General features: G+C 42.2%; 1 protein-coding gene across 2 annotated transcripts in view; it reads right to left on the bottom strand.

Annotated features, from left to right (window-relative positions):
* ZNF106 (zinc finger protein 106) overlaps positions 1 to 25081 on the bottom strand; it is an 87574-nt gene that overhangs the window by 37219 nt on the left and 25274 nt on the right. For both annotated transcript variants that reach the window (XM_062205712.1, XM_062205713.1), the window contains exons 2-5: positions 24338 to 24423; positions 15796 to 15857; positions 6268 to 6468; positions 873 to 3044 (exon numbers count right to left, since the gene is read on the bottom strand). In XM_062205712.1, the coding sequence (XP_062061696.1) occupies positions 873 to 3044; positions 6268 to 6468; positions 15796 to 15857; positions 24338 to 24391 (2489 nt within the window). In that variant the 5' untranslated portion in view covers positions 24392 to 24423. The remainder of the gene's footprint in view (positions 1 to 872; positions 3045 to 6267; positions 6469 to 15795; positions 15858 to 24337; positions 24424 to 25081) is intronic.

Raw genomic sequence — 25081 nt, forward strand, 5'->3', positions numbered from 1 at the left:
AACAGAATAGAAAGGTAACAACAGCCCACAGGTTCCAAGTAGAAGGTAATGGGAGTGGGCTGACAATGTGGCGTGTCGGGTAGCCACCGCCTGCAATGCCGACATCCCATGTGGGCGCTGGTTCAAGACCCGGCTGCTCATTTCCAATCCAGCTCTCTGTTGTGGCCTGAGAAAGCAGTAAAAGATGGCCCATGTCCTTGGGCCCCTGCACCTGTGTGGGAGACCTAGAGGAAGCTCCTGGCTTCAGATTGGCGCAATTCTAGCTGTTGCAGCCATCTAGGGAGTGAGCCAGCAGATGGAAGATTGATCGATCTCTCTCTCTGCCTCTGCCTCTCTGTAACTCTTTCAAACAAAGAAATAAATCTTTAAAAAAAAAAAAAAAAAGGTGATGGGAGCAGTTACAATGAAAAGTCATGCCACTCATCCCAAAATGAAAACGAAGACCTGGAAAGATACAGATTCAGACATCCTTCATGAAGTCACTCTCTAGCCCCTTTAAATCAACCTTCTGATGATTTTTTCCCATATCTCTACTGTGTTTCTCAGAAGTAGGTGTGCTTCTGTTTTAACCTGCGCTCCCTGCTAATAAACATTTTATTCTATTTTGTCATACAGCATCACTTTCTCTCTTCAACATTAAATGAAATAAGCCATATACAAAGGGGATTTGGGGTAAACATTTAAATGAAACAAGTAGAATTCTCTTGACCAGGGTCAAACGGTAACTTTAAAAAACAGAAGGAAGAACCCAGGAGAGGGGCACTTGAGTGAACCAATGGGTGAGAGTTCTCTCTCTCTCTCTCTGCCTCTCAAATGAAACAGAATTTAATAAATTAAAAGAAAATAAGGAAGAAAGAAAAATAGGCACAAACCTGGGCAAGCCTTTGCCCAGCTCTTGCTTTTTCTTGGTGACTTGCTGAATGACCTGCTCCCAGTTGACATTTCTCCGCGATGCATTGAGAATCTGTCGGAGGGTTGGCTTGAGTCCAGACTCCTTCTCTGTATCACTCTTTCGATGACCACTAATATTGCGAATGCGGCGAGCACTATTGAGGTTTGGCTCAGGAAGGTGTGCTCCAGTTTTACTCTTCAAACTAATGTGCCTGGTTAGATCTCTCTGGAGTGAGGCAGGAAAGCCAAGCTTGCTTAGTTCAGGCAGAAGAGGGCCTGAGGGCTGACCAATATCACCCTTTTGAAGCTCTGCATCCAAGCTAGTAATCTCAAAGCCTTCTGTTTCATAAGATACATGAGATTTTACAGAGTCGTCAACTTGTGCCTCTTCTAGAGAGGTCTTCAAGTCCAGCAATAAGCCATGGTGTGGACTGGCTGCAGCTGTCATTTCTAACTCTGACTCTTTCTGGTGAAGTGTGGAATTACACGGGGAAGCAGACAGATTTCTAGATGTTTTCAGGATCTGGTCTTCTTTCTCATCAGCAGTGTGAGTGCTGCAGGATAAAACTTCTGTAGTTGAAGAACTCTGGACTCCAGATTTTGTTCCATGCTTTTCCATGTCGGATGTCTCCCCATCACTTTCATCTTCTAATGCACGTACTTGAAACTCAATCTTCAAAGATCCTTTTTCAGACTCTTCTACATTCCTGCTCGCTTTTGCATAGTTCTTGGTCCTTTTAGAGGTGCTAAGAGGTGGATTTTGCAGTGACTCATGACACTGTAGCACCTCCTTGGCTTTTCGTAGCGTATCATTTAAACTGTCATCAGGTTCCCTCTGAATGCCAAACGTACTTTTATTCCCTTTTGATGTACGAGGACGTGAACTACGCAATTTGGAAATGTAAGAAGAACCATGATTATCTTCCAAAGTGGGTTTGTTCAAGGGGTTTGAGTATTCTCTGGGGAAAAAAGAATTTGTTTTGGTGTTTTTTGAGGGCTTCTTTGAATCTTGCTTTTGAGGAACTGATTTAGTGGCTGGAATTGGAAGGAGTGGCGACTTCGCTGATGGCATCTTATTTGAGTTATGTTCTCTTTCAGGTTTTTCTGCAACAGGGCACTCTCTCCCCCCTTCATTAGAAGCAGTGCAATCAGAAGTGGCTTTGTGACTAACAGATGTAGAAGGTATTTCTTTTTGTGTTGGCGTTAGGAAATTATTTGTTTTACCAGTCTGGGGTTCTTGCAACCCTGCGGTTATCAAACTAAAATCAAACAAAGGCTTATCCATAGTTTCTGACTTGTTACCAATGACTTCTTTCAGCGCTGCCTGTAAATCCAGAGACCTCTGAGAAGGGTAGGGAGTCCAGCGATGAAGCTTTTCTCTTGTTATACTGCTGTTCTTTCCACTAATTTTGGAAGCTGCAGTGTCTGTCTGTTTAGTGGTTTGGCTTTCCAGTTGTTCAAAATTGAAGTCAAGTAAGCCTTCTGAAGGAAATTCATCACTTGCAAATCCTTCAGAAGAACCTCTGTATGTGGCAACTGTACCAACTTTATCATTTTCTTGCCACTGCCAATTATACCTCTCCTGATTGTATTTGCTTGACTTACTAGATTTCTTGTTCCGTGGCATCATCTTATCTTCCTTTTGACAGTTAGAATTTCTGTTTCTGCCTGGTTGAAATTTGTCTCCAGGGCCATTGTAATTCCAATTATTTGTGCTACGTCCACTGGATTTCCAATTTCCATTGCTGCTGTTTATATGCCAACTGGAAGAGCCACCTGTTCCTTCAGAATGCCAACTGGAATTCCTTCCTGTACCATTATGATTCCAGTCTACTATTCCACTATTTGAATGCCAACTACTTCCAGAGTTACTATGGTTGTGAAACCAACTTGAGGAGCCTCCTGAAACACCCTTATGCCACCCAGAACATCCTCTTGACCCATTATTCCTCGAATGAGAAAAGCTATTTTTCCTGGTATTATTAAAGCCATCTTTTTTCCATTTCCAGTCACGCTGTGGAGGTCCACGATGATGCCTTGCTGGCTGACTGTAACTCTCTCTGTCTTGGTAAGGAATTCGGTCTTCTCGTCTCCTTTGGGGTCGTCTATCATCAGAGTTTATTTCTTGGCTGCTATTGGAAGGTTCATCTTGTCTGGAAGAAAAATAGTTTTTTATCCATGATTTAAAGGAACTCTTAATCTTCCTTTCAAGGCATTACCCACCAAACTTTCCCTCTACCATCCTCCTCTATTGCTTAGAGTTGTTTTCACATTATTAAATAATATAGTATCCAGCTAGTATTTTTACATTACGGAGCTTTCTCAAAATAAGAACAATTATATTGTGTAGTTATGGTTAGTTATTATAGTTAATAAAATGCTATGTTCAGCTGTCCTTAACAGTAACTATGATTTCTTCAGTTATAAGTTCTTTCTGAAAAATTTAGTTTCTTAACATTAAATGGAAGGATATTTTGCATGGTTACCTTTCACTAATAAACAAATATTCTATCAAGCACCTATTCAATGGCTATTAGTGGTGACAGAACTTTTGTTCTTGTTCATGATGAGTTTACAAGCTAGCTGAGGAAGTAAGGCCACAAAGTCAAGTAAATAGCACATACCAATAAATAGAAACCACAGTAAGTGCTGTAAGGAGCTCTATGAGCTAGACACTTTTAAAAAGAAGCTACAGCTCTTCTCACTAGAATTCAACGAGTACTAAGGGTCAGACATTTATTGCTAAGCACTGCATATAGATTATTGCATTTAATTTTCACAATCCTTAAGGCATGCATTCTTATTATCCCTACTGTTTCAATGAGGAAAATGGGTATTGAGAGATTAAGTAATATGCCTACAGTAATCAGAAAGTAGAAAAGTAGAGATGGATCTTTGGCAGTCTGATTCCAGAGTATATACCCCTAACTACAAGACTTAAAAAACTGGAAATCCTGGTTGGGTTTCTTCATCTAAACTGGACTTAAATCTTAAACTAAGGGGCCAGCATTGTGGCACAGCGGGTAAAGCTGCCATCTGCAATACCAGCATCCTATATGGACACCAGTTCCCGTCCCGGCTGCTCCACTTCCAATCCAGCTCCCTGCTAATGACCTGGGAAAAGCAGTGGAGGGTGGTCCAGCCCTGGCTGTTGCAGCCATCTGAGATGTGAACCAACAGATGGAAGATCTGTCCTTCCCTCTTTCTGTGTATACTCTGCCTTTCAAATAAATAAATCTTTAAAATAAATAAAACCTTAAACTAAGTGCTGACTTTAATTTGCTTTAAATATCTACAGTATTTTGGACATGAACTTAAATTTCTTCCTTTATTTACAAGACCGAATTAAAATTCAATTTAACTAAAACTTCAAACACCCACTTAGATTATAAATTATAACCACTTCTAGGATAGGCATTTGGCCTAGTGGTTAATATGCCCACATCCCACACTGGAGTGCTTGGGTTCAACAACTAACTCCAGATTTTAGCTTCCTGATAATTCAGACTTTGGGAGACAGAGGTAATGACTCGAAGAAGGGTTCCTGCCACATATATGGAACACATGGACTGAGCCCCTAGCTCCCAGCTTCAGCCTCAGCCCAGCTTCTCATGGACATCTGAGGCATAAACCAGCAAATGGGAGTATGCATAAGCTTGCTTTCTCTCTCTCTTTCTCTCTCTCTCTCTTTCTCTAGCTGTAAATGAACTAAAAAAAGAAAAAAGGTTTTGGGGTAGACATTTAGAAATTTAGCCTAGCAATTAAGATGTGGGTTGAGGTACCTGGGTCACCCATTAGAGTGCCTGAGTTTGATACCTGGCTCTGGCTCCTGACTAATGCAGATTCTGGGAGGCAGGTGTGAAGACTCAACAAATTAAGTCCCTGTCAACCATGTGAGAGACCTGGATTGTGTCCTGACTTCGCTTGGGGGGCGTTTGGGGAGGGAGCTAGCAGATGGGAGTATTTTCTTTATCTGTTTTCCTCTGTTCTCTCAAAAAAAAATATAACCACTTCTAAACAGGAGACCCTAAGTTCCCAAGTAACAAGTTATCACATATACCAGCAAGATTTTAAAAATCATTAACCAAATTTCTTTTATATTTTATTTAACATCCAAGGGAAACATTGCCTGGGCTGTACTAATGTAATTAGAAATGAGAGAATTAGTGGAAAAAAAACTACTCACAAAGCAGAATTTCTGCTTCATCATGAATTTGTTAAATTGAGGGAATAATAGCATTCAGTCAAACTCACAGCCCCTATAAGTTTAAAATCTCTTAAGGGGAAACAGAAAAAAAAAATCTCAGGCATTGCAAAAGACTCAAAGAACAGTAACTATGATAGGAATGTCTAATCTACTAAGATTCTCTTTCACCCTTTGACTTAATGTGCAGTCATTGACACAGATAAGCTAATAATGGCACTAGAGGATAAGAACAAACCAAAGGGTAGTATCCCAGAGGCTCTAATCCCTAAAACAGGATAAAGTTAAAGCACGGCTATTCTAAAAGAAAGAAGAATGTCATCGGAAAGAGTAAGCAGCTGAATGACTTAAGAACCAATGTTGCTGTATTTTAAGACTAAGGAAAGCTCCCTCAGGCCCTTATTCAAAAAAAACCTTTAACACATAGAGTAGAAACTACATACTACCTTTGTATATTCAAACTCTGACTAAAATAATGACTATTTGAGAAGGAGCTTTAAAATTTCATTTTAGAATTAAAAATGTTTCTCATCATCATGGCCTAGGACTTGGTTTGCTCTTTTACTCACACCTGAAAATTTCTGCCTCATTAATTAAACTCTTTGGACTACAAATCAGTAAAATAAAAATACAGATGCCTAACACAAGAATGTCTAAATGTAGGTATTAAATTATGTACTACATGCAACAAAACCTACATTGCTCAAATCATCTTGCACTAATAAGAAAAATCCAATTTGATAGAAGCATAGTGTTAATTCCCATCAAGCAAAAAATTTCTTTCCTTAGTAATGTTATTTTGGCAACAAGAAATACCACATAATATATTCAATGAAGCTTATATGCTAATACTTTTCCACTAGAAATTTTGCACAGCAATAAAATCAGTTCAAAACTTAGTTGCCAACATAGTAAAATTTTCAAAAATGTAACTAGAGCTAGTTATACTCAGTTACTCCGATACTCAGTTTGATTACAATTAAGTGAACAGTACTCAAATAACAGAGAAACCATTCCATTGGCCATGTATTCATAGCATAGCAACCTAAAGCTAAGCCTTATAACTAAGCTTACCTGCAACAGGCTAAAGAATATAAAAACATAAAATGTATTCTACACTGTGTTTTGTTACAAGATCAACTGTTTAAAAAAAATTGAAATCATTAACTTACCGACTTTGTTCTTTCCTTTGTTTTATTAACTGAACAAGTTCCTTGTCAAAATAATCTTCTTCTTCTTCTTCTTCCTTTCCATCATCTTCTCTTTCCTGGGCATCAACCTTATCTTTGTGCAACTGGCCAGAAATGTGCTTCGCATATGCAGAAAGACCCACTTCTGTGACCCCGCACACTCGGCACTCATGACTACTATCCCTAGGGAAAGAGGGAGATGAGGGACATTCAATTCTCCCCACTGGCATGGCACACTCACCAGATCTGTTATAGGTTCCTCTGAAACACTCTGCACTGTTTGATGCAGTGAAAGATTAGTGCCAATCAATTTCAAAGTTCCTTTCATCACTTTTAATAAATTTGTTCAGAAGTTACTTTTGGAATAAATTCAAGATTCCTTTCCAGCAATCAAGAGGCAGTGTACTTCAAATAATGTGGTTGAGGAGGAGAAATCTTCTTGAATTGCTGTACTTAAAACCTTGCCAGAGGAAACATGGTGAAAGGGGAGGCAGGGCAGGGGCTCAGAGCAAACACAAGTTGCTCTGGAGCACACCCATGATGCCAGCTGCACTCAGAAAGCTGGTGACAAGTACTCCCATTTAATCTCCTGCTCCAGTGCCTTCATCCAGTCAAAGTTAAGGGGTGGAGAAAACAGTAGGCGGCACAGCCAATCCCAACAGGGTAACTAAATCTGAACAGCTGGCGCTCTGCCTGGAATGTGAAGATTCTGCCCAGGGGCAGATGACAGTAGACCCAGCGAACTCTTTTGGTCTGGATGATACATGTGACACATTCTGCTTCAGAAGGGCTTATTTTAAAGGGAATGGAAGGCATTCAGTTGTAGGAGGCCAACAGCTGTGACAAATGTTTTTTCTCAAGTTTCAGAAAATGCTACAGTTCAGAGAAGCAAAATATGGTTTTTAGTTAAACAGAGCAGACTTTTTTTTTTTTCTTTTACTTAACGCATTTAATGGTAAATTCCATACTGGACCTGGTCTAGAGTCATGTCCAGAGTTTTAGAAGATCAATAATTTAATTGTCTTTTAACCTCTTGAAATCCTTTGACTGGATCAGCTGACTATGCAGTCTTTCATGAGAAACATCTGAATACTATGGCTACAGGACAGCAGAACCCATTCCATAACCCAACTGCCTTAATCCTGTATCAAGTGTCTTGAGTTTATAACAGTGATATTTTTGCACTTCCTATGCCAATCTATAAACACACACACACACACGCTGTCTTTGGCCAACCACACATGCACGCACACCTTTTGTCCATCTTCCTTTCACATATAACTAACAAGACGGGGGCAGGATTTAACTAACCAGAAGTGACCCTCAAAACTGAGCACCTCATTTACTAGAAGACAGCTTCTGTTATACATCACCTAAGTGATTATTAAAATATATAATATACAAAAAAATACTGAACAACTGTAGAATTCCAGGCACCATGCTAAGTATATGGACACTGCTGTCTGGGATGAGAAAGTGTAATTATTCCAACAATACCTACTCAGTTTAAAAAACAACACTGTTTTTACTTTGTGGAAGTCATGACAAACACCTTAGGAAAAAAATGAGGAAAATATTCATGTTTTCCATCTTTATAGGACTTTGTAACCTCAAATGCTGACATAAAGTTTTTTTGAAATGTTTATTTTACTGTTATTTCTCTGCAAGGCAAAGAAAGAGAGAAGTTCCATTCACTGATTCACTCCCTAAATGCCTGCCACAGCCAAGGCTGGGTCATGTCAAATCCAGGAGCCTGGAATTGGATCCAGGTCTCCAACAAGGGTGGCGGGGCCTAAGTACTTGCAACCACCTTCTACTATCTTTGCAGGCATGTTAGCAGGGAGCTGGATTAGAAGCTGCAGAGCCTGGACTCAAACCTGCACTCTCTCATATGGGATGCCAGCATCACAAATGGAGGTTTAACCTGCTGCACTCCCCTAAGAATCTACAGAAGCTAAATTGGTATACTGTAATACCAAGATCATCTTTCAATTGGGGACTTTAGTATAACCCCTGAAAATTAAATTTCTGATTTTCCTCCTAAGATGAGAATTTTCATAATGTATATACTATTAGAACCATCTCTGTCTCTCTTTCAGAATCCTTCTCACTTTAAAGACACAACTGGTTAGCCACAATAACTTTTTATTATTATTATATATTTATTTGAAAGGTAGAATTCAAGAGAGGTAGAGGTAGAGGTAGAGGTAGAAAGAGAGAGAGAGAGAAAGAGAGAGAAAGAGAGAGAAAGAGGTCTTCAATCTACTGGTTTGCTCCCCAGATAGCCACAATGGCTAGAGTCGCACCGATCTGAAGACAGGAGCCATGAGCTTTTCCGGATCTCCCACTGGTGCAGGTACCCAAGGACTTGGGCGAAATGATCTTCCATTGCTTTCCCAGGTCATAGCAGAGAGCTAGATCAGGAGAGGAGCAGCAGGGACTCAAACCGACATCATTCTGGGATGCCAGCACTGCAGGCAGCTGCTTGACTGCTACGCAACAGTACCGGCCCCACAATAACTTTTTAAGATTAAGAAATTTTACTATAAGGGCTGGCATTATGGTGTAGCAGGTAAAAACTCAGTCTGTGGTGCTGGTATCCCACATGAGTGCTACTCCACTTCCAGTCCAGCTCCCTGCTAATGCGTCTGGGAAAGCAGTGGAAGTTGGTCCATATCCTTTGGCCTCTACACCCACATGGGAGACCCAAAAGAAGCTCCAGGATCCTGGCTTTGGAGCAGCCCAGCCCTGACCATTGTGGCCATTTGGGGAATGACCTAGCAGATGGAAGATCTCTCTAACTCTGCCTTTCAAATAAATAAATAAAATCTTTAAAAAAAATGAGGGGCTGGGCTGGCACTGTGGCATAGTGGGTGGGGCTGCCACTTGCAGTGCCAGCATCCCATGTGGGCACCAGATTGAGTCCCAGCTGCTCCACTTCCAATCCAGCTCTCTGCTATGGCCCGGGTCCTTGGGCCCCTGCACCCACATGGGAGACCCAGAGGAAGCTTTTGGCTCCTGGCTTCAGATCGGTGGAGCTCTGGCCATTGCGGCCAGCTGGGGAGTGAACCAGAGGCTGAAAGATCTCTCTCTCTCTCTCTCTCTCCTCTCTCTCTCTCTTCTTCTCCTTCTCTGTGTAACTCTGACTTTTGAATAAAATAAATAAATCTTAAAAAAAATATTTTTAGGCCGGCGCCGCGGCTCACTAGGCTAATCCTCCGCCTTGCGGCGCCGGCACACCGGGTTCTAGTCCCGGTTGGGGCACCGATCCTGTCCCGGTTGCCCCTCTTCCAGGCCAGCTCTCTGCTATGGCCCGGGAAGGCAGTGGAGGATGGCCCAAGTCCTTGGGCCCTGCACCCGCATGGGAGACCAGGCTCCTGGCTTCGGATCAGCGAGATGCGCCGGCCACAGCGGCCATTGGAGGGTAAACCAACTGCAAAAAGGAAGACCTTTCTCTCTGTCTCTCTCTCTCTCTCACTATCCACTCTGCCTGTCAAAAAAAAAAAAAAAAAAAAATAGAAGAGGAAAACATTTTGCAAAATAAATAAAAACATTTTTGCAGGTGGGTGTTGTAGCACAGTTGGCTAAGAGGCTGCTGGGGATGCCTATATCTCATAACAGAGTGCATGGTTTGAGTACAGGCTATATGACTCTTCTGATCCAGCTTCCTGCTAATGAACTTGGGAGGCAGCAGATCATGGCCCAAGTTACTTGGGTTCCTACAACCCAAATGGGAAACCTGGATGAAGTTCTGAACTCTTGGCCTTGGCCTGGTCCAATCCTGGCTGTTGCAGGCATTTGGGGAGTAAACTGGCAGACAGAGGATGGCTCTCTGTCTCTGCCTTTCAAATGAAAAATTAAAAACAAAAACAGAAATCTCTAATGCTTCTCTTATAAATTAAATCTAGTTTTAAAAAGAGGAAAACTTTACAAGATATTTTAAAAAAAGAGAATCGGGGCCAGCACTGTGGCATAGTAGGCTAAGCCTCTGCCTGTGGCGCCAGCATCCCATATGGGGACTGGTGCCCCAGGCTGCTCCTTTTCCAATACAGCTCTCTGCTTAGGGCCCGGGAAAGCAGTAGAGGATGGCCCAAGTGCTTGGGCCTCTGCACTTGCATGGGTGATCTGGAGGAAGCTCGTGGCTCCTGGCTTCAGATCAGCTCAGCCCTGGCTGTTGAAGCCATTTGGGGAGTAAACCAGTGGATGGAAGACCTTTCTATTTCTCTTTCTCTCTCTGTAACTTTACCTCTCAAATAAATAAATAAAATGAGAGAGAATCTACATTTAACAACAGGAGAGGAAAACCACATATCCTGAAAATTCAAATGTGTTTGGAGGTAACCATATCATCCCTGTTCTGGATACCGTAAGAATCCATGGCTTCACATATGGCATTCGAGAAACTACATATTTTAAAAAGTAAACAGATAATTAAACAATATTTTATTTTTGTTACTTTCCAAAAGTTTAAATTTTTCTTTATTCTTTTTTATTTTGCTGTTTTCTATCTTATCATTCTTTTTAAATTCTTTTTTAATCTGTCAAATTCTTTATAAGTACTAATTTGTATAAATATAAAAAAATTATGGAAAAAATGTACTGCTTTGCTTCTTAGCTAATAAAGGCAATAGCTGTCCTCAGGGAGTTTAGAGGAGGGCCCAAATTAGCTTCATCCTGTTACCACAATTTCCTCTCATGTGTGAAAGGCAAAGTCTTAAGATACTCTCTCCAGCAGGGCTTCTTTATTAAGCTTGTTGTAACTACCCCACAACAGCTGCTGGATAAAAAAGGGTTTGAGCTTTTCTAATAGCATCTATCTGGAGAACTACTGATAGCCCACACATCTAAACAAGTATATCATTAAAAAAGAAATGTTCCTGAGATCCTTAACTGTGTACCAAACAGGCCCAGTTACTTTGCATCCAAGCTTGTATTCAAAATTTAAAAATAAATACTGTTCAATTCTTTTTTTTTTTTTTTTTGACAGGCAGAGTGGATAGTGAGAGAGAGAGAGAGACAGAGAGAAAGGTCTTCCTTTTTGCCGTTGGTTTACCCTCCAGTGGCCGCTGCGGCCGGCTCATCGCGCTGATCCGAAGCCAGGAGCCAGGTGCTTCTCCTGGTCTCCCAGGCGGGTGCAGGGCCCAAGCACTTGGGCCATCCTCCACTGCCTTCCCGGGCCATAGCAGAGAGCTGGCCTGGAAGAGGGGCAACCGGGATAGAATCCGGCGCCCCGACCGGGACTAGAACCCGGTGTGCCGGCACCGCAAGGCGGAGGATTAGCCTGTTAAGCCACGGCGCCAGCCAATACTGTTCAATTCTTAACCAGATCACAACAAAGAATTCTAAATACAACTATAAAAATAAACACAAAGTCCAAACATCAGTAAGCCAACAATCAGGAGTGGACATTCAGCCTAGGGGTTAAGATGCCCATGTACCACACTGGAATGCCTCAGTTCAATTCCTGGCTCCAGTCCACACCAGTGTAGACCCTGGGAGGCTGTGATGATGGCTCAAATAATCGGATTCCTGTCACCCATACAGGAAACCTGGATTAAATTCATGGCTCTGGCTCCAGCCCCAGTGTTGTGCGCATTTGGGCAGTGAACCAGCATGTGAGAGCTCTAACTTCCATCTCAAGAAAATAAATAATAATTTTTAAAAAACGTAGTAACTGGGGCTGGCGCTGTGGCACAGTGGGTTAATGCCTTGGCCTCAAGCACCAGCATCCCATATGGGCGCTGATTTGAGACCCGGCTGCTCCACTTCCTATCCAGCTCTCTGCTATGGCCTGGGAAAGCAGTAGAAGATGGCCCAAGGCCTTGGGCCCCTGCACCCACTTGGGAGACCAGGAACAAGCTACTGGCTCCTGGCTTTGGATCAGCACAGCTCCAGCCATTGCAGCCAATTGGGGAGTGAACCATTGGAACCTCTCTCTCTTTCTCTGCCTCTCCTCTCTCTGTGTAACTCTTTCAAATAAATAAATAAATAAATCTTTAAAAAAAAAAAAAAAAAAAGAACATCTTGTCTTAAAAAAAAAAACAAGCAAATGCGGGGCCAGCACTGTGGCGCAGTGGGTTAATGGTTAACGCCCTGGCCTGACGCGCCAGTATCCCATATGGGCGCCGGTTCATATGGGTGCAGGTTCAAGACCCAACTGCTCCACTTCTGATCAGGCTCTCTGCTATGGCATGGGAAAGCAGTACAAGATGACCCCTGCACCCATGTGGGAGGCCCGGAAGCTTCTGGCTCGTGGCTTCAGATTGGCACAGCTTCAAACATTGCAGCCATGTAGGGAGTGAACCACTGGATGGAAGACCCCTCTCTCTCTCTCTCTCTCTCTCTGCCTCTACTCTCTCTGTAACTCTGACTTTCATATAAATCAATAAATAAGTATTAAAAAAAAAAAACTACACAGGCCTTTGGCATGCTAACTGCTGCCTGAGGGAAGTCTGTGCCATATTAAAAAAAAAAAAAAAATGCAGTGACTAAGAATGAAACCCAGAAGAAATGTCCACAAACACAGAATAACAGGGAAAAGAAATAATGACTGATAACTATTTGTCCCTATGACGCAAACTGGTGATGACTCTGACATTAAGTTCTGAGATCTTATAGGTTTTTTTTTTTTTTTTAAATCATTTTGTTAGTTGTTTTCTTGCTACTTGCTTCTCTTCGCCCTTGTATTGTTATAGGCCAGGGACCCACATAAAACACATTAGCTACACCTGTCTCACTGTACCATGAAACACTCTTACACTCTATTTGAAGAATTATAAAAAAAGAGCTTGTAGGCTCCAAACATAAAGACAACAAGGACTGGCGTTGTGACATAACAGGTTAAGCTGCCACAAGTAATGACAGCATCCCATATGAATACCAGTTCAAGTCCCAGCTGCTCAGCTTGCAATCCAGCTCCCTGTTAATGCACCTGGAAAAGCAGTGGAAGATGGTTCCATGTGAGAGACCCAGATGGAGTTCCAGGGTCCTAACTTCATTATGGCCCAGTCCCAACAGTTGCAGCTATTTAGGGAGTGAACCAGCAAATGAAGATCTGTCTTTGCCTCTCCTCCTCTCTCTGTAATTCTGCCTTTCAAATAAATAAATCTTTAAAAATAAAAAGAAAAGCTAAGACAATGGAAATGTTAATTGTCTGACTTGATCAGCTTAGGCTGTATACATGAGCTGAAATACTGTCCTATACTCCTCCATAAAAATGTACAAGTACAGGGGCCGGCGGCTGTGGCATAGCAGGTAGAGCCACCACCTGTGACACCAGCATGCCATACAGGTGCTGGTTGAAGCCCCAGCTGCTCCACTTCCAACCCAGCTCCTTGTTAATGCGCCTGGGAAAGCAGTGGAAGATGGCCAAGTACTTGGGCCCCTGCACCCACATGGAAGTCCCAGAAGAAATTCCTGGCTCCTGGTTTCGGTCTGGCCCAGCTCTGGCCACTGCATCCATTTGGTGAGTGAACCAGCAGATGGACAATCTCTCTCACTGTAACTTCACCTTTCAAATAAATCTTAAAAAAAAAAAAAAGTATAAGTACTGCATGCTAATTAAAAATAAGTAAATATAAAAACAGCTATTAGCTTTGTATCTAACACATGAGTAAGAAGTACAAAATTGCTCTTCTTGAAAAAAATTCGTTTGGACGCTAGATCAGAAGTGGGGCAGCCAGGTCTCGAACCGGCGCCCATCTGGGACTTTTATTGTTTTTCCCCTCATTATCTATGTCCCAAATAAGTAAAAATGGCATAGTTAGGTTGTTTGGAAATGGCAAGGAGGAAAGAACAAACATGTTACAGAACAATACATATAAGGGCCAGTGCTGTGGCACAGCAGGTAAAGCCTCCACCTGCAGTGCCGGCATCCCATATGGGCACCTGTTCGAGTCTCGACTGCTCTACTTCTGGTCCAGCTCTCTGCTATGGCCTGGAGGAGGATCCTGGCTCCTGGCTTTGGATCAGCACAGCTCTGGCCATTGCAGCCAACTAGGGAGTGAACCAGTGGATGGAAGACCTCTCTCTCTCTCTCTCTCTCTCTCTCTCTGCCTCACCTCTCTCTGTGTAACTATGACTTTCAAATAAATAAGTAAATCTTTAAAAAAAATACATATAAAGCATTTCTTATTAGTTTTGTGTAAGTATAAACATAAATCTAATTATTTAAAAAGAGGTCTGCATAGGATAAGTAGCAAATTTGATTCTCCTGTAGGATTTAGGGGGGAGAGGAATAAGAAAACATTTTCTTGACTTTTTATGATCCTTACTCTGAACATGAATTTTGAATAAACGAAACTTGTTTTTTGTTTTTCAGTTTTAAATGGTTCGTTAGTGATCTTTGAATTGAATAAAAGTATTAGTCTTGGAATGCAACAGACTTCTCTCCTGCTGACTAGATTTATCAACCTCATTTTTTTTTGTTTCTGTAATACACATGGGGCACATGGCAGGTAAACAGCCCAAAGTAAAAGGTGAACTCCAGAAAGAAGTCTTTTGAAAATGGGATTTTTAAAGAGCTAAAACATTTCACATATAACCAAAAGTTGACTGTGCTGTGTAGGTTTTCAAGGTAACAAGTGAGATATTATGTAGATTCAAGGTATCCTCGGAAAGGGTCCTCACATTAAATCTAAGTGAAGGCCTTCTATATTGCTGTAACACCTGTCACACTGTAGGGGACTGGGGCATGGAAAAATTTCATTGAAAAGATGCCAAAAGTTTACTAACAAATTAATTTGTCCACAAAATCTACAACTCTATGACTTTATAATATAAATAATTTCAAATGACCTAGGTTGGTATCCTGATCACAACTTGTAACTACTATTCATGGAATAGGATACAATTTCTATATCTCTCCATTTCCCGGTGTTTCTTTCCCTACCTGGTTTCCAAACATCAAAGCAGGAGAAGTCAAAAACACCATAACAGGAGCCACAGAAGGAAAAAAAAAAAAAAAAAAAAACAGAATATACATGTTTCATTTAATTTTTAAAGGTGCTTACTTATTAGATTGTCTTCCCTTATAAACTCAAGCTTCTAATCACAAAACAGCATTCTTAAACACACTTCAGGTTTATACTTCTGCTTATACTAATGAGAGTCAGTGTGACTTAAGAGACTCTGGACTTCTCAGACTAAACCTAAGGTATATGGGATGCACTATCTTTAACATTGTGAAGCAAAACATGAATTAAACTAGTTGTAAGGCTACTATGTAGGAATAAGAAAGCTTACTAATGAGAGAGCTAGCTCATCCCAGCACACCATGAGTGTAATCTACTTCTGAAAGGGGGGGGGGGGGGGGAGTTGTTAATTCTACATATTGGTTTATTCCTTTTGATGCCTACTACTGTACTTGTTACTAATTCTAAGTAAGTGTTCAATGCCATAAGACAAAGTTCATTTACAATGGATTACTAGAAGATAAGCCGACAGAAACCATCAGCCCTCAGAACCCTGCCCCAACACTCATAAACTTAGGAAAGAGAGTGGTCCTCATACCTGCCCTTCAGGTTCTCAAGTTCCCTGTGATGCAACATGCTCCGCATGTGTTCGTCCATCTCCTTCAAAATTAAAGAAAGAAGATTAAACTAAGGGCCACCACTTTGAAAAATAATTCCTGTTTCTACTTAATCAACAATTGAGGCTCAAGCTCCTGTGTCAAAAAATTTTTTGGGTTTAGTCTTCTCAATTCAATATTAATTAGTTTCTCATTAAATAATTCTTTTGGCTGTTTTTCACATATTTCATTTTTGAATAAAATGAATTTTTTTTAAAAAGATTTATTTTATTTATTTAAAAGGTAGAGTTATAGAGAGACAGAGAGAGAGGTCTTCCATCCCCTGGTTCAGCCCCAAATGGCTATAACGGCCAGAGCTGGGCTGGTCCAAAGCCAGGGGCCAGGAGCTTCTTCCAGGTCTCCCACATGGGTGCAAGGGCCCAAACACTTGGGCCATCCTCTACTGCATTCCCAGGTACATCAGCAGGGAGCTGGATTGGAAGTGGAGCAGCTGGGACTCAAACTGGTGCCCATATGAAATGCTGGTGTCACAGGTGGTGGGTTAACCCGCTATGCCATAACAGCGGCCCCAAAGGGATTCTTAGACATATAGAAGTGGGTTTCTAAAATGGTTAGAAGTTATTGTCTTTAGGAGGCAAAAGATTGAAGAATAAATTAAGTTAAATAATACCCTATTATAAGAAACTTAGGAATATTATTTTAAAAAAAACAAACTCTCAGATCACTTAAGTTCTCAACTAGTTGGCTACTTTTATCATACTCTTCCCTACTCAACTGAGAGTTCCTTAAGAGTAAGGTACAACTCTTAGCCATGTCTTGGCCAGCTCTTGGCAAATACTCTTCAATAAATATTTGTTGAATGAATACGAATAGATAATTCAATTCCAGATAGGAATTACAAACTTAACAGAAACTCTTTATGGCAGATCAGTAAGTTTTAAAAATACTTTGGACATGACAGCTCTATCACTCCTTTATCCTCACCCCCCCACCTCTGACCCAACTGATTTGTCTTGTTCCATTGAAAAGTTTGAATATTAGCAGGATCCTCTCTTCCCCTCATTCTATCATTAGTGGGGAGTAAATAACATCTGTGACAAAGATGCCACCTAAAAACATGCACACATGAGAATGCGTGCACATGTGCAGGCATGCACGTGCACACACACACACACGCCCTTCAAAAAGCAGTGACCATCTTCCCCTTTCTCACTCCAAAGTGTATACACAGCCACATGTCATAATAGATTGGTTTTTAGGGGTGAATGCTGTGGCACAGCAGGTTAAACCACTGCTTTGGATGCTGGCATCCCATATCAGAGTGTCAGTTTGCTCTACTTCCAATCCAGCTTCTTGCTACTGCATTTGGGCAGGCAGCAGATGGTGGCTCAAAAACCTGGGCCGCTGCCACCAATGTGGGAGTCACAGATGGAGTTCCTGGCCACATGGCCCAGCCCCAGTCGTTGCAACCATTTGGGGAGTAAACTAATGGATGGAATATCTCTCTCTCCCTCCTTTCCTGACACTCTGCCTTTCAAATAAATGAGTAAATCTTTAAAACAAAAAAAAAAAAAAAAAGAGAGAGAGAGAGAGAGAGAGATACTGGTTCTTTACACATGTAATAATAAAAGACTACCACACTGTTGAGTATTACTATTTTCTGTATCCTGTATAAAGTGCCTCAAACATTTTCCTGTTCGAACTACAAAATACTGAGGGTGTATTAATTTCATAAGGACACAAAGTTGCAGAGGAGTTAATCTGCTCATTAATCAAATATTTATGAAGTGCTTATCGTGTGTTGTACAGAGCTAGAAACTGAAGGGATAAATGTGAAAATACTCATAGACTTGCCCTCTGAGAGTCATAATCAAGTTATCAAACTGAAACCCAAATCCAGACAGATCTGACACCAAAGTCAATATTTCAAATACCACATCACACTTGTAAGCATCTCACACAGAGATCTTTTATTACACACAGTTCATTTGTTAAATGCAACCCAAAACCCATTATTGCTTTATTACAGTGTGATAAAAGAGTTGGGATTCAAAAATATTCCCTTTAAAGGGCAATTTTACCAAAGATGACCATTATTTCCTTCCTATCTCTTCAAATGTTTTATTTGGAGAGAACAGTTTTGCACGCCACCCCTTCTAGCCACACTAATGGAACACTAACTAGAATTAACATTCTCAGAGTTGAAAACTGAGTCAAGTTCATGATATAATACTGAGTGAAAAAAATTCATGAGTATATAGCACCTTGAATCCCTAGGCTTCCTGTGGTTCAATTTTTCTTTGATCTGGACTTATATGTCAAATCCCCTTTTCTTGAGCTACATTAAAGTGGATTCTGTTCCTCACAACCAAACCATTCATGATCAAAGCAATATTTAAACAGGGTTATTATGTGATATTAAAACTGATTCTAGGGGTCTGGCATCCCATATGGGCACCAGTTCGAGTCCCAGCTGCTCCACTTCCAATCCAGCTCTCTGCTATGGCTTGGAAAACCAGTAGAAGATGGCCCAAGTCCTTGGGCCCCTGCACCCATGTGGCAGACCCAAAAGGAGCTCCTGCCTCCTGGCTTCAGATCAGCCCACCTCCAGCCATTGCAGCCATTTGGGGGAATGAATAAGTGGACAGAATACTTCTCTCTCTCTCTCTTTGCCTCTGCCTTTCAAATAAATAAACCTTTAAAAAAAAAAAAAAACTGATTCTAAGGGGCTGGCACTGTGGTATAGTAGGTTAAGTACCTGCTTCTGCCTCTGGCATCCCATATGGGCGCCAGTTCAAGTCCTGGCTGCTTCACTTCTGTTACAGCTCCCTCTGCTCTTAGCCTTGGAAAACAGAAGATGGCCCAAAAGCTTGGGCCCCTGCACTTATGTAGGAGACCCAGAAGAAACACCTGGTCCTGGCTTCAGATTAGCTGTTGTGGCCATTTGGGGAGTGAATCAGCGGCTGGAAGACCTCTCTCTCTGTCTTATCCTCTCTCTGTAACTCTGCCTCTCAAGTAAATAAATAAATTAAAAAAAAAAAAAAAGAACTGATTCAATATCCAATTTACTTAAAACTGTTATCACTTAAGACTAGTTTTGGATGGGTCGACACTGTGGCGCAGTGGGTTAATGCCCTGGCCTGAAGTGCCAGCATCCCATATGGGCACCAGTTCTAGTCCCAGCTGCTCCTCTTCCAATCCAGCTCTCTGTTATGGCCTGGGATAGCAGTAGAAGATGGCCCAAGTCCTTGGGCCCCTGCACCCACGTGGGAGACCTGGAAGAAATTCCTGGCTCCTGGCTTTGGATCGGCAGAGCTCCGGCCGTTGAGGCCACCTGGGGAGTGAACCAGCAGATGGAAGACCTCTCTCTCTGTCTCTACCTCACTGTAACTCTTTCAAGTAAATAAAATAAATCTTAAAAAAAAAAAAAAAAGGAGGGGGTGGCGCTGTGGCTCAGCGGATTGACACCCTGGCCTGAAGCACCAGCATCCCATATAGGCATCAGTTCTGGTCTCAGCTGCTCCTCTTCCAAATCTGCTATGGCCTGGGAAAGCAGTAGAAGATGGCCCAAGTCCTTGGGCCCCTGCACCCGTGTGGGAGACACGGAACAAGCTGCTGGCTCCCGGCTTTGGATCAGCGCAGCTCTAGGCTTTGCAGCCATCTGGGGAGTGAACCAATTGATGGAAGACCTCTCTCTCTGTCTCTACCTCTCTCAAATAAATAAATCTTTAAAGAAAAAAAATAGGCTGGCACCGTGGCTCAATAGGCTAATCCTCCACCTTGCGGCGCCGGCACACCAGGTTCTAGGCCCGGTCGGGGCGCCGGATTCTGTCCTGGTTGCCCCTCTTCCAGGCCAGCTCTCTGCTGTGGCCAGGGAGTACAGTGGAGGATGGCCCAAGTGCTTGGCAGCCATTGGAGGGTGAGCCAATGGCAAAAGGAAGACCTTTCTCTCTGTTTCTCTCTCTCACTGTCCACTCTGCCTATCAAAAAAGAAAAAGAAAAAAAATATAATTAGTTTTGGGGCTAGCATTTTGGCACAGCAAGTTAAGCTGCTGCCTCCCATGCTAGCATCTCACATGGGTGCCAGTTTGAGACTGGTTGCTCCATTTCCTATCTAGCTCCCTGCTAATGCACCTGGGAAAGCTGCAGAAAATGACCCAAGTGCTTGGGCCACTGCACCTAAATGGGAGACTTGGAAGAATCTCCAGGATCCTGGCTTCAGCCTGGCACGATCTGGGCCATTGAGGCCATTTGTGAAATGAATCAGCAGGTGGGGGCCAGCACTGTGGCTCACTAGGTTAATCCTCTGCCTGCGGTGCTGGCATCCCATACAGGCACGGGGTTCTAGTCCTGGCTGCTCCTCTTCCAGTTCAGCTCTCTGCTGAGGCCCGGGAAGGCAGTGGAGGATGGCCCAAGTGCTTGGGCCCCTGCACCCACATGGGAGACCAGGAAGAAGCACCTGGCTTCAGATCGGCATAGTTCCAGCTGTAGCGGCCATTTGGGGGGTGAACCAACGGAAGGAAGACCTTTCTCTCTCTCTCTCTCTCACTGTCTAACTCTATCTGTCAAATAAATTTTAAAAAATTTAAAAAAAAGAAATGAATCAGCAGGTGGAAGATCTCTCACTCTCTCTGTAATTCTGCCTTTCAAATCAACAGAAATAAACCTTTAAAAAAAAGTACTAGTTTTAACATGACTTCTGATTTACTAAAACGCTTCACTAAATCTTTTCCTAAATTTACAAGCAAAATCCTCTCCCTTCCTGTTTCCAAGGAATAAAAACAGTGAGATAAGTAAATTTTCAAAATAATTAGGCTTCTATTTAGTCCTTCAAATATTAATCAGCATTATTTTTTTAAGGGAGGAAGGATTTCACAGCTGAACAAATGTGGAAAACACTGAGTAATACAAAAATAAATATATTCTTTTTAACTCTGTGGCTTTTCAGTCTTTTATATGTTGATGTGGTAATTAGCCTTCCCCCCCTCCCCCCAAAGTCAGCCTAAAATCATTTCTCCTCTATAGAGAGGAGAAACCAAGGCTGTATTAATTTGGGAAACTAGAGGAAAGCACTGTTTCAACATAAACTGTTCACAGTTTATCTAAAAGTGTTTGAGTTATCCTTCCAACTAAACCAATCTGTTGATTTCTTAAGCCATATTATTCACTTAAATCACACCATTCGCTTGCTTAAAAATCCGTAACTGGCTTTCCCTAAGGCAGAAATGAGTAACTGGTCCTTGAGTTAACTTCATGATCATGGAAAAATAAAAACATGAAAAGATAAAAACATTCAAAAGATTTTTTTACTTATTTGAAAGAATAAGAGAGCAAGAGCAAAAGGTGTCTTCCATCTGCTGGTTCACTCCTCAATTGGCTGCAAGAACAACGTCTGGGCCAGGCCAAAGCCAGGAGCCAGGAAATTCATCCTGAGTGGCAGGGGTTCAAATGGGCCTGCTTTTCCAGGTGCACAGACGGACGTACATGCTGAGGCTTAACCCACTGAGCCACAATGCCAGGCCCCCTAAACATATTTTAAACCAGAAAAAGAGGAAATGCCAATATTTAAACTGGCAAAACCACAGTCTCACAGAACAGGGCTGCTATTCCACAAAAGTCTGATGCTACACCTTCGATCATCAGCCTATCCATCTCACACTCTCCCCGTCTCCCTCGAACCTGAAAGGAGTCAGAAGGGATTTTGAAATGCTGACAATCTGCATAAACCTTAATAGAAAAATCAAAAACCAGAAAAGCAATTCTGCACAAGGCAGCACATACATTAAATGATTCTAAAATCTCAATGGATTTCTTCATCACCAACAGAAATCCTAAACAAAGAAAAAAAAATCTCCACTTCACCCTACTTGATGGCGCATAACCTCCTTGTACAAAATCCCATGCTGTTTGTCAACTGTTTTCACTTAAATTACCAATTACAGTCTTACTATTGCCAAGATAAAGCTTTCTGCTTGTTTGTCTTAAAGATTTATTTATTTTATTTGAAAGGCATAATTAGAGAGAGACAGAGAGAAATCTTCCATCTATTGGTTCACTCCCCAAACAGCCACAATGGCTGGGGCTAGGCCAGGCCAAAACCAGCAGCTAGGAGGAGTTTCAAAAAGGTCTCCCACACAAGTGCAAGGGCCCCAGGGACTGAGGCCATCTTCTGCTGCTCTCCCAGGTGCATTAGCAGGGAGTTGGATTGCAAGTAGAGCAGCGGGACTTGAAACAGTGGTCATATGAGATACCGACGCATTGCAGGTGGTAGCTTATTATGCCACAACGCCCCGAAAAAACTGAATCAGATGAGCCTTCTGACCAACTCTGCTCCATTTCACCAGTTTGTCTTTGTACATGTCTAAAATAGCTCTCCCTCATTTTTATTAAAACATCTTACTTTTAAGAGTCTTTTTTTTTTTTTTTTTGACAGGCAGAGTGGATAGTGAGAGAGAGAGAAAGGTCTTCCTTTTTGCCGTTGGTTCACCCTCCAGTGGCCGCTGCGGCCGGCACATCTCGCTGATCCGAAGCCAGGAGCCAGGTGCTTCTCCTGGTCTCCCATGCAGGTGCAGGGCCCAAGCACTTGGGCCATCCTCCACTGCACTCCCGGGTCATAGCAGAGAACTGGCCTGGAAGAGGGGCAACCGGGATAGAATCCAGCGCCCCAACCGGGACTAGAACCTGGTGTGCCGGCGTTGCAAGGAGGAGGATTAGCCTGTTAAGCCTCGGCGCCGGCCTAGGAGTCTTTCAAGATTCACTCCATCCACTCAGATTTTCCTGACTAATCTAAGCCCATAATCTTCCTAGTTCTTTGAATTTCCAATGACAATCCAGAACATCTTAAAATCATAGAAAACAATTCCTCAATGGAGCCGGCACTGTGGTACAGTGGGTTAATGCGCTGGCCTGAAGTGCCAGTTTCCCATATGGGTGCCAATTCGAGACCTGGCTGCTCCACTTCTGATCCAGCTCTCTGCTATGGCCTGGGAAAGCAGTGGAAGATGGCCCTTGGGCCCCTGCACCCGCGTGGGAAACCCAGAAGAAGCTCCTGGCTCCTGGCTTTGGATCAGCACAGCTCCAGCCGTTACAGCCAACTGGGGAGTGAACCAGCAGATGGAAGATCTCTCTCTCTCTCTGCCTCTCCTCTCTCTGTATAACTCTTTCAAATAAATAAGTAAATACCAAAAAAAAAAAAAAAAAAGAAAACAATTCTTCAATACTCAAACTAGTAGCACTACTTTGAAAGCAAATAAAAGCAAGAAAAGGCAAAAAGTGAGACAAATTAGTTTCCCTAAGGCACAGGTAAAATTCTTTTACATCATAAAAAGGTCTACTCTTCTTTGAGCAACATCCCCATCTTGTGGACATCTAGGATATCATCAATATCATTTCTGCTGTGCCGCACTTTTCACAAGCATGGGCACCAACAGAATGCAGGTACATATGAAGACTATTCAAAATGTTCATGGAACATGTATTATGAAAAACTGCATAATTTCAAAAGTTTCTGTACCAAAATAAATTTATCTTTTAATTCTATTTTTCCAAGAACTGTTGGAAGTACCCTTGTATAATAAATGCTGTATCCTTAGCTTATCAAAACCTATATGATTTTAAAAAAATCTCTGAGGGCCGGCGCCACGGCTCAATAGGCTAATCCTCCGCCTGCAGCGCCGGCACACTGGATTCTAGTCCTGGTTGCTCCTCTTCCTGTCCAGCTCTCTGCTGTGGCCAGGGAAGGCAGTGGAGGATGGCCCAAGTGCTTGGGCCCTGCACCCGCATGGGAGACCAGGAGAAGCACCTGGCTCCTGGCTTTGGATTGGCATGGTGCGCTGGCCGCAACGGAAAAGGAAGACCTTTCTCTCTTTCTCTCTCTCTCTCACTGTCCACTCTGTCCAAAAAGAAAAAAAAAAAAAAAAAAAAAAAAAAAAAAAAAAACTCTGAGAGTATAACCTCAACCAATACTGTCTCTATAAATTTCTCTGTATCATTTACCTTTGAGTACCCTCAAAGTCTGGGCAGAAGTTTAATAATACAGGCACTGAGTTTATGAGACAGTGATAAGAAACCAGTGGAACAAGATTACAGTTTAGCAAAAAAGCATGAATAAGAATTATTAGGGGCCGGTGCAGTGGCGTAGTGGCTAATGCCCACCACTTGCAGTGTCAGCATCCCATATGGGCGCCGGTTCGAATTCCCACTGCCGCACTTCAATCCAGCTTCTGCTATGGCCTGGGAAAGCAGTAGAAAATGGCCCAGACACTTGAGACCCTACACCCACATGGGAGACCTGGAAGAAGCCCCTGGCTTTGGATCGGCCCAGCTCCAGCTGTTGCGGCCATTTAGGGAGTGAACCAGTGGATGGAAGACCTCTCTCTCTCTCTGCCTCTCCGTAACTCTGCCTTTCAAATAAATAAAATAAACCTTAATAAAAAAGTTATTAAAAGCTTTTACCCATCTATTAATAACATGTCTGAAAAAATGGTTAGTCGTAAAGCCTCATATTCTTTCTTCCATTATTACCTTTTTGGAGGTGTACACAATGTGGCACAATATGCATTTTCGTTCTCGTACCATAGTGACCAGATCTGAAGCACTCAACTTCACACCTGCAATGAGGAAGTAACATTTAGTAACCTAGTTAGGTAAATACTGGATTTTGAAAGAAGACGCAAAGATTTTTAAATTTACATTTCCCTAGTTCTAGCCTTCTTCCAGAAGCTCCCCACTGCTGGAGATGCTCTACACAAGATTTTCAATGCACCCCTAAAGCAGCATTGTTTCTCTGTCTACACAGTAACACCAGGCTCTAATAGATGTATCTGCTTCTTCACATGGGGTTCATTCCTTTTGAGACCTTAATACCTGACATAATGAGCTACAAGCTACTCTGGTTTAATCTCTAACTCTTAGACAAGACAGTAAAAGGATCAATGAAAGTTCTCTCCACCTCTGGTCACTCAGCAGTTTTCTGGCTACTGAAATTCCACTTTATAACACTACTGGATGCCTAAGATAATTTTACTCAATAATAAAGTTTAAAATATCAAAATAATAGGATAACAACTTGGATCTCAGAAAGATGAATGCCAATAAGCTATATAAACAAAGAATTGGGGCCAGTGCTGTGGTGTAGTGGGTAAAGCCACCACCTGCGGTGCTGGTATCCCATATGGGTGGCGCTGGCTCGAGTTCTGGCTGCTCTACTTCTGATCTAGTTCTCTGCTATGGCCTGGGAAAAGCAATAGAAGATGGCCCAAGTCCTTG

Source organism: Lepus europaeus, chromosome 11 (genome assembly GCF_033115175.1).
Source record: "Lepus europaeus isolate LE1 chromosome 11, mLepTim1.pri, whole genome shotgun sequence".
NCBI lineage: Eukaryota > Metazoa > Chordata > Mammalia > Lagomorpha > Leporidae > Lepus > Lepus europaeus.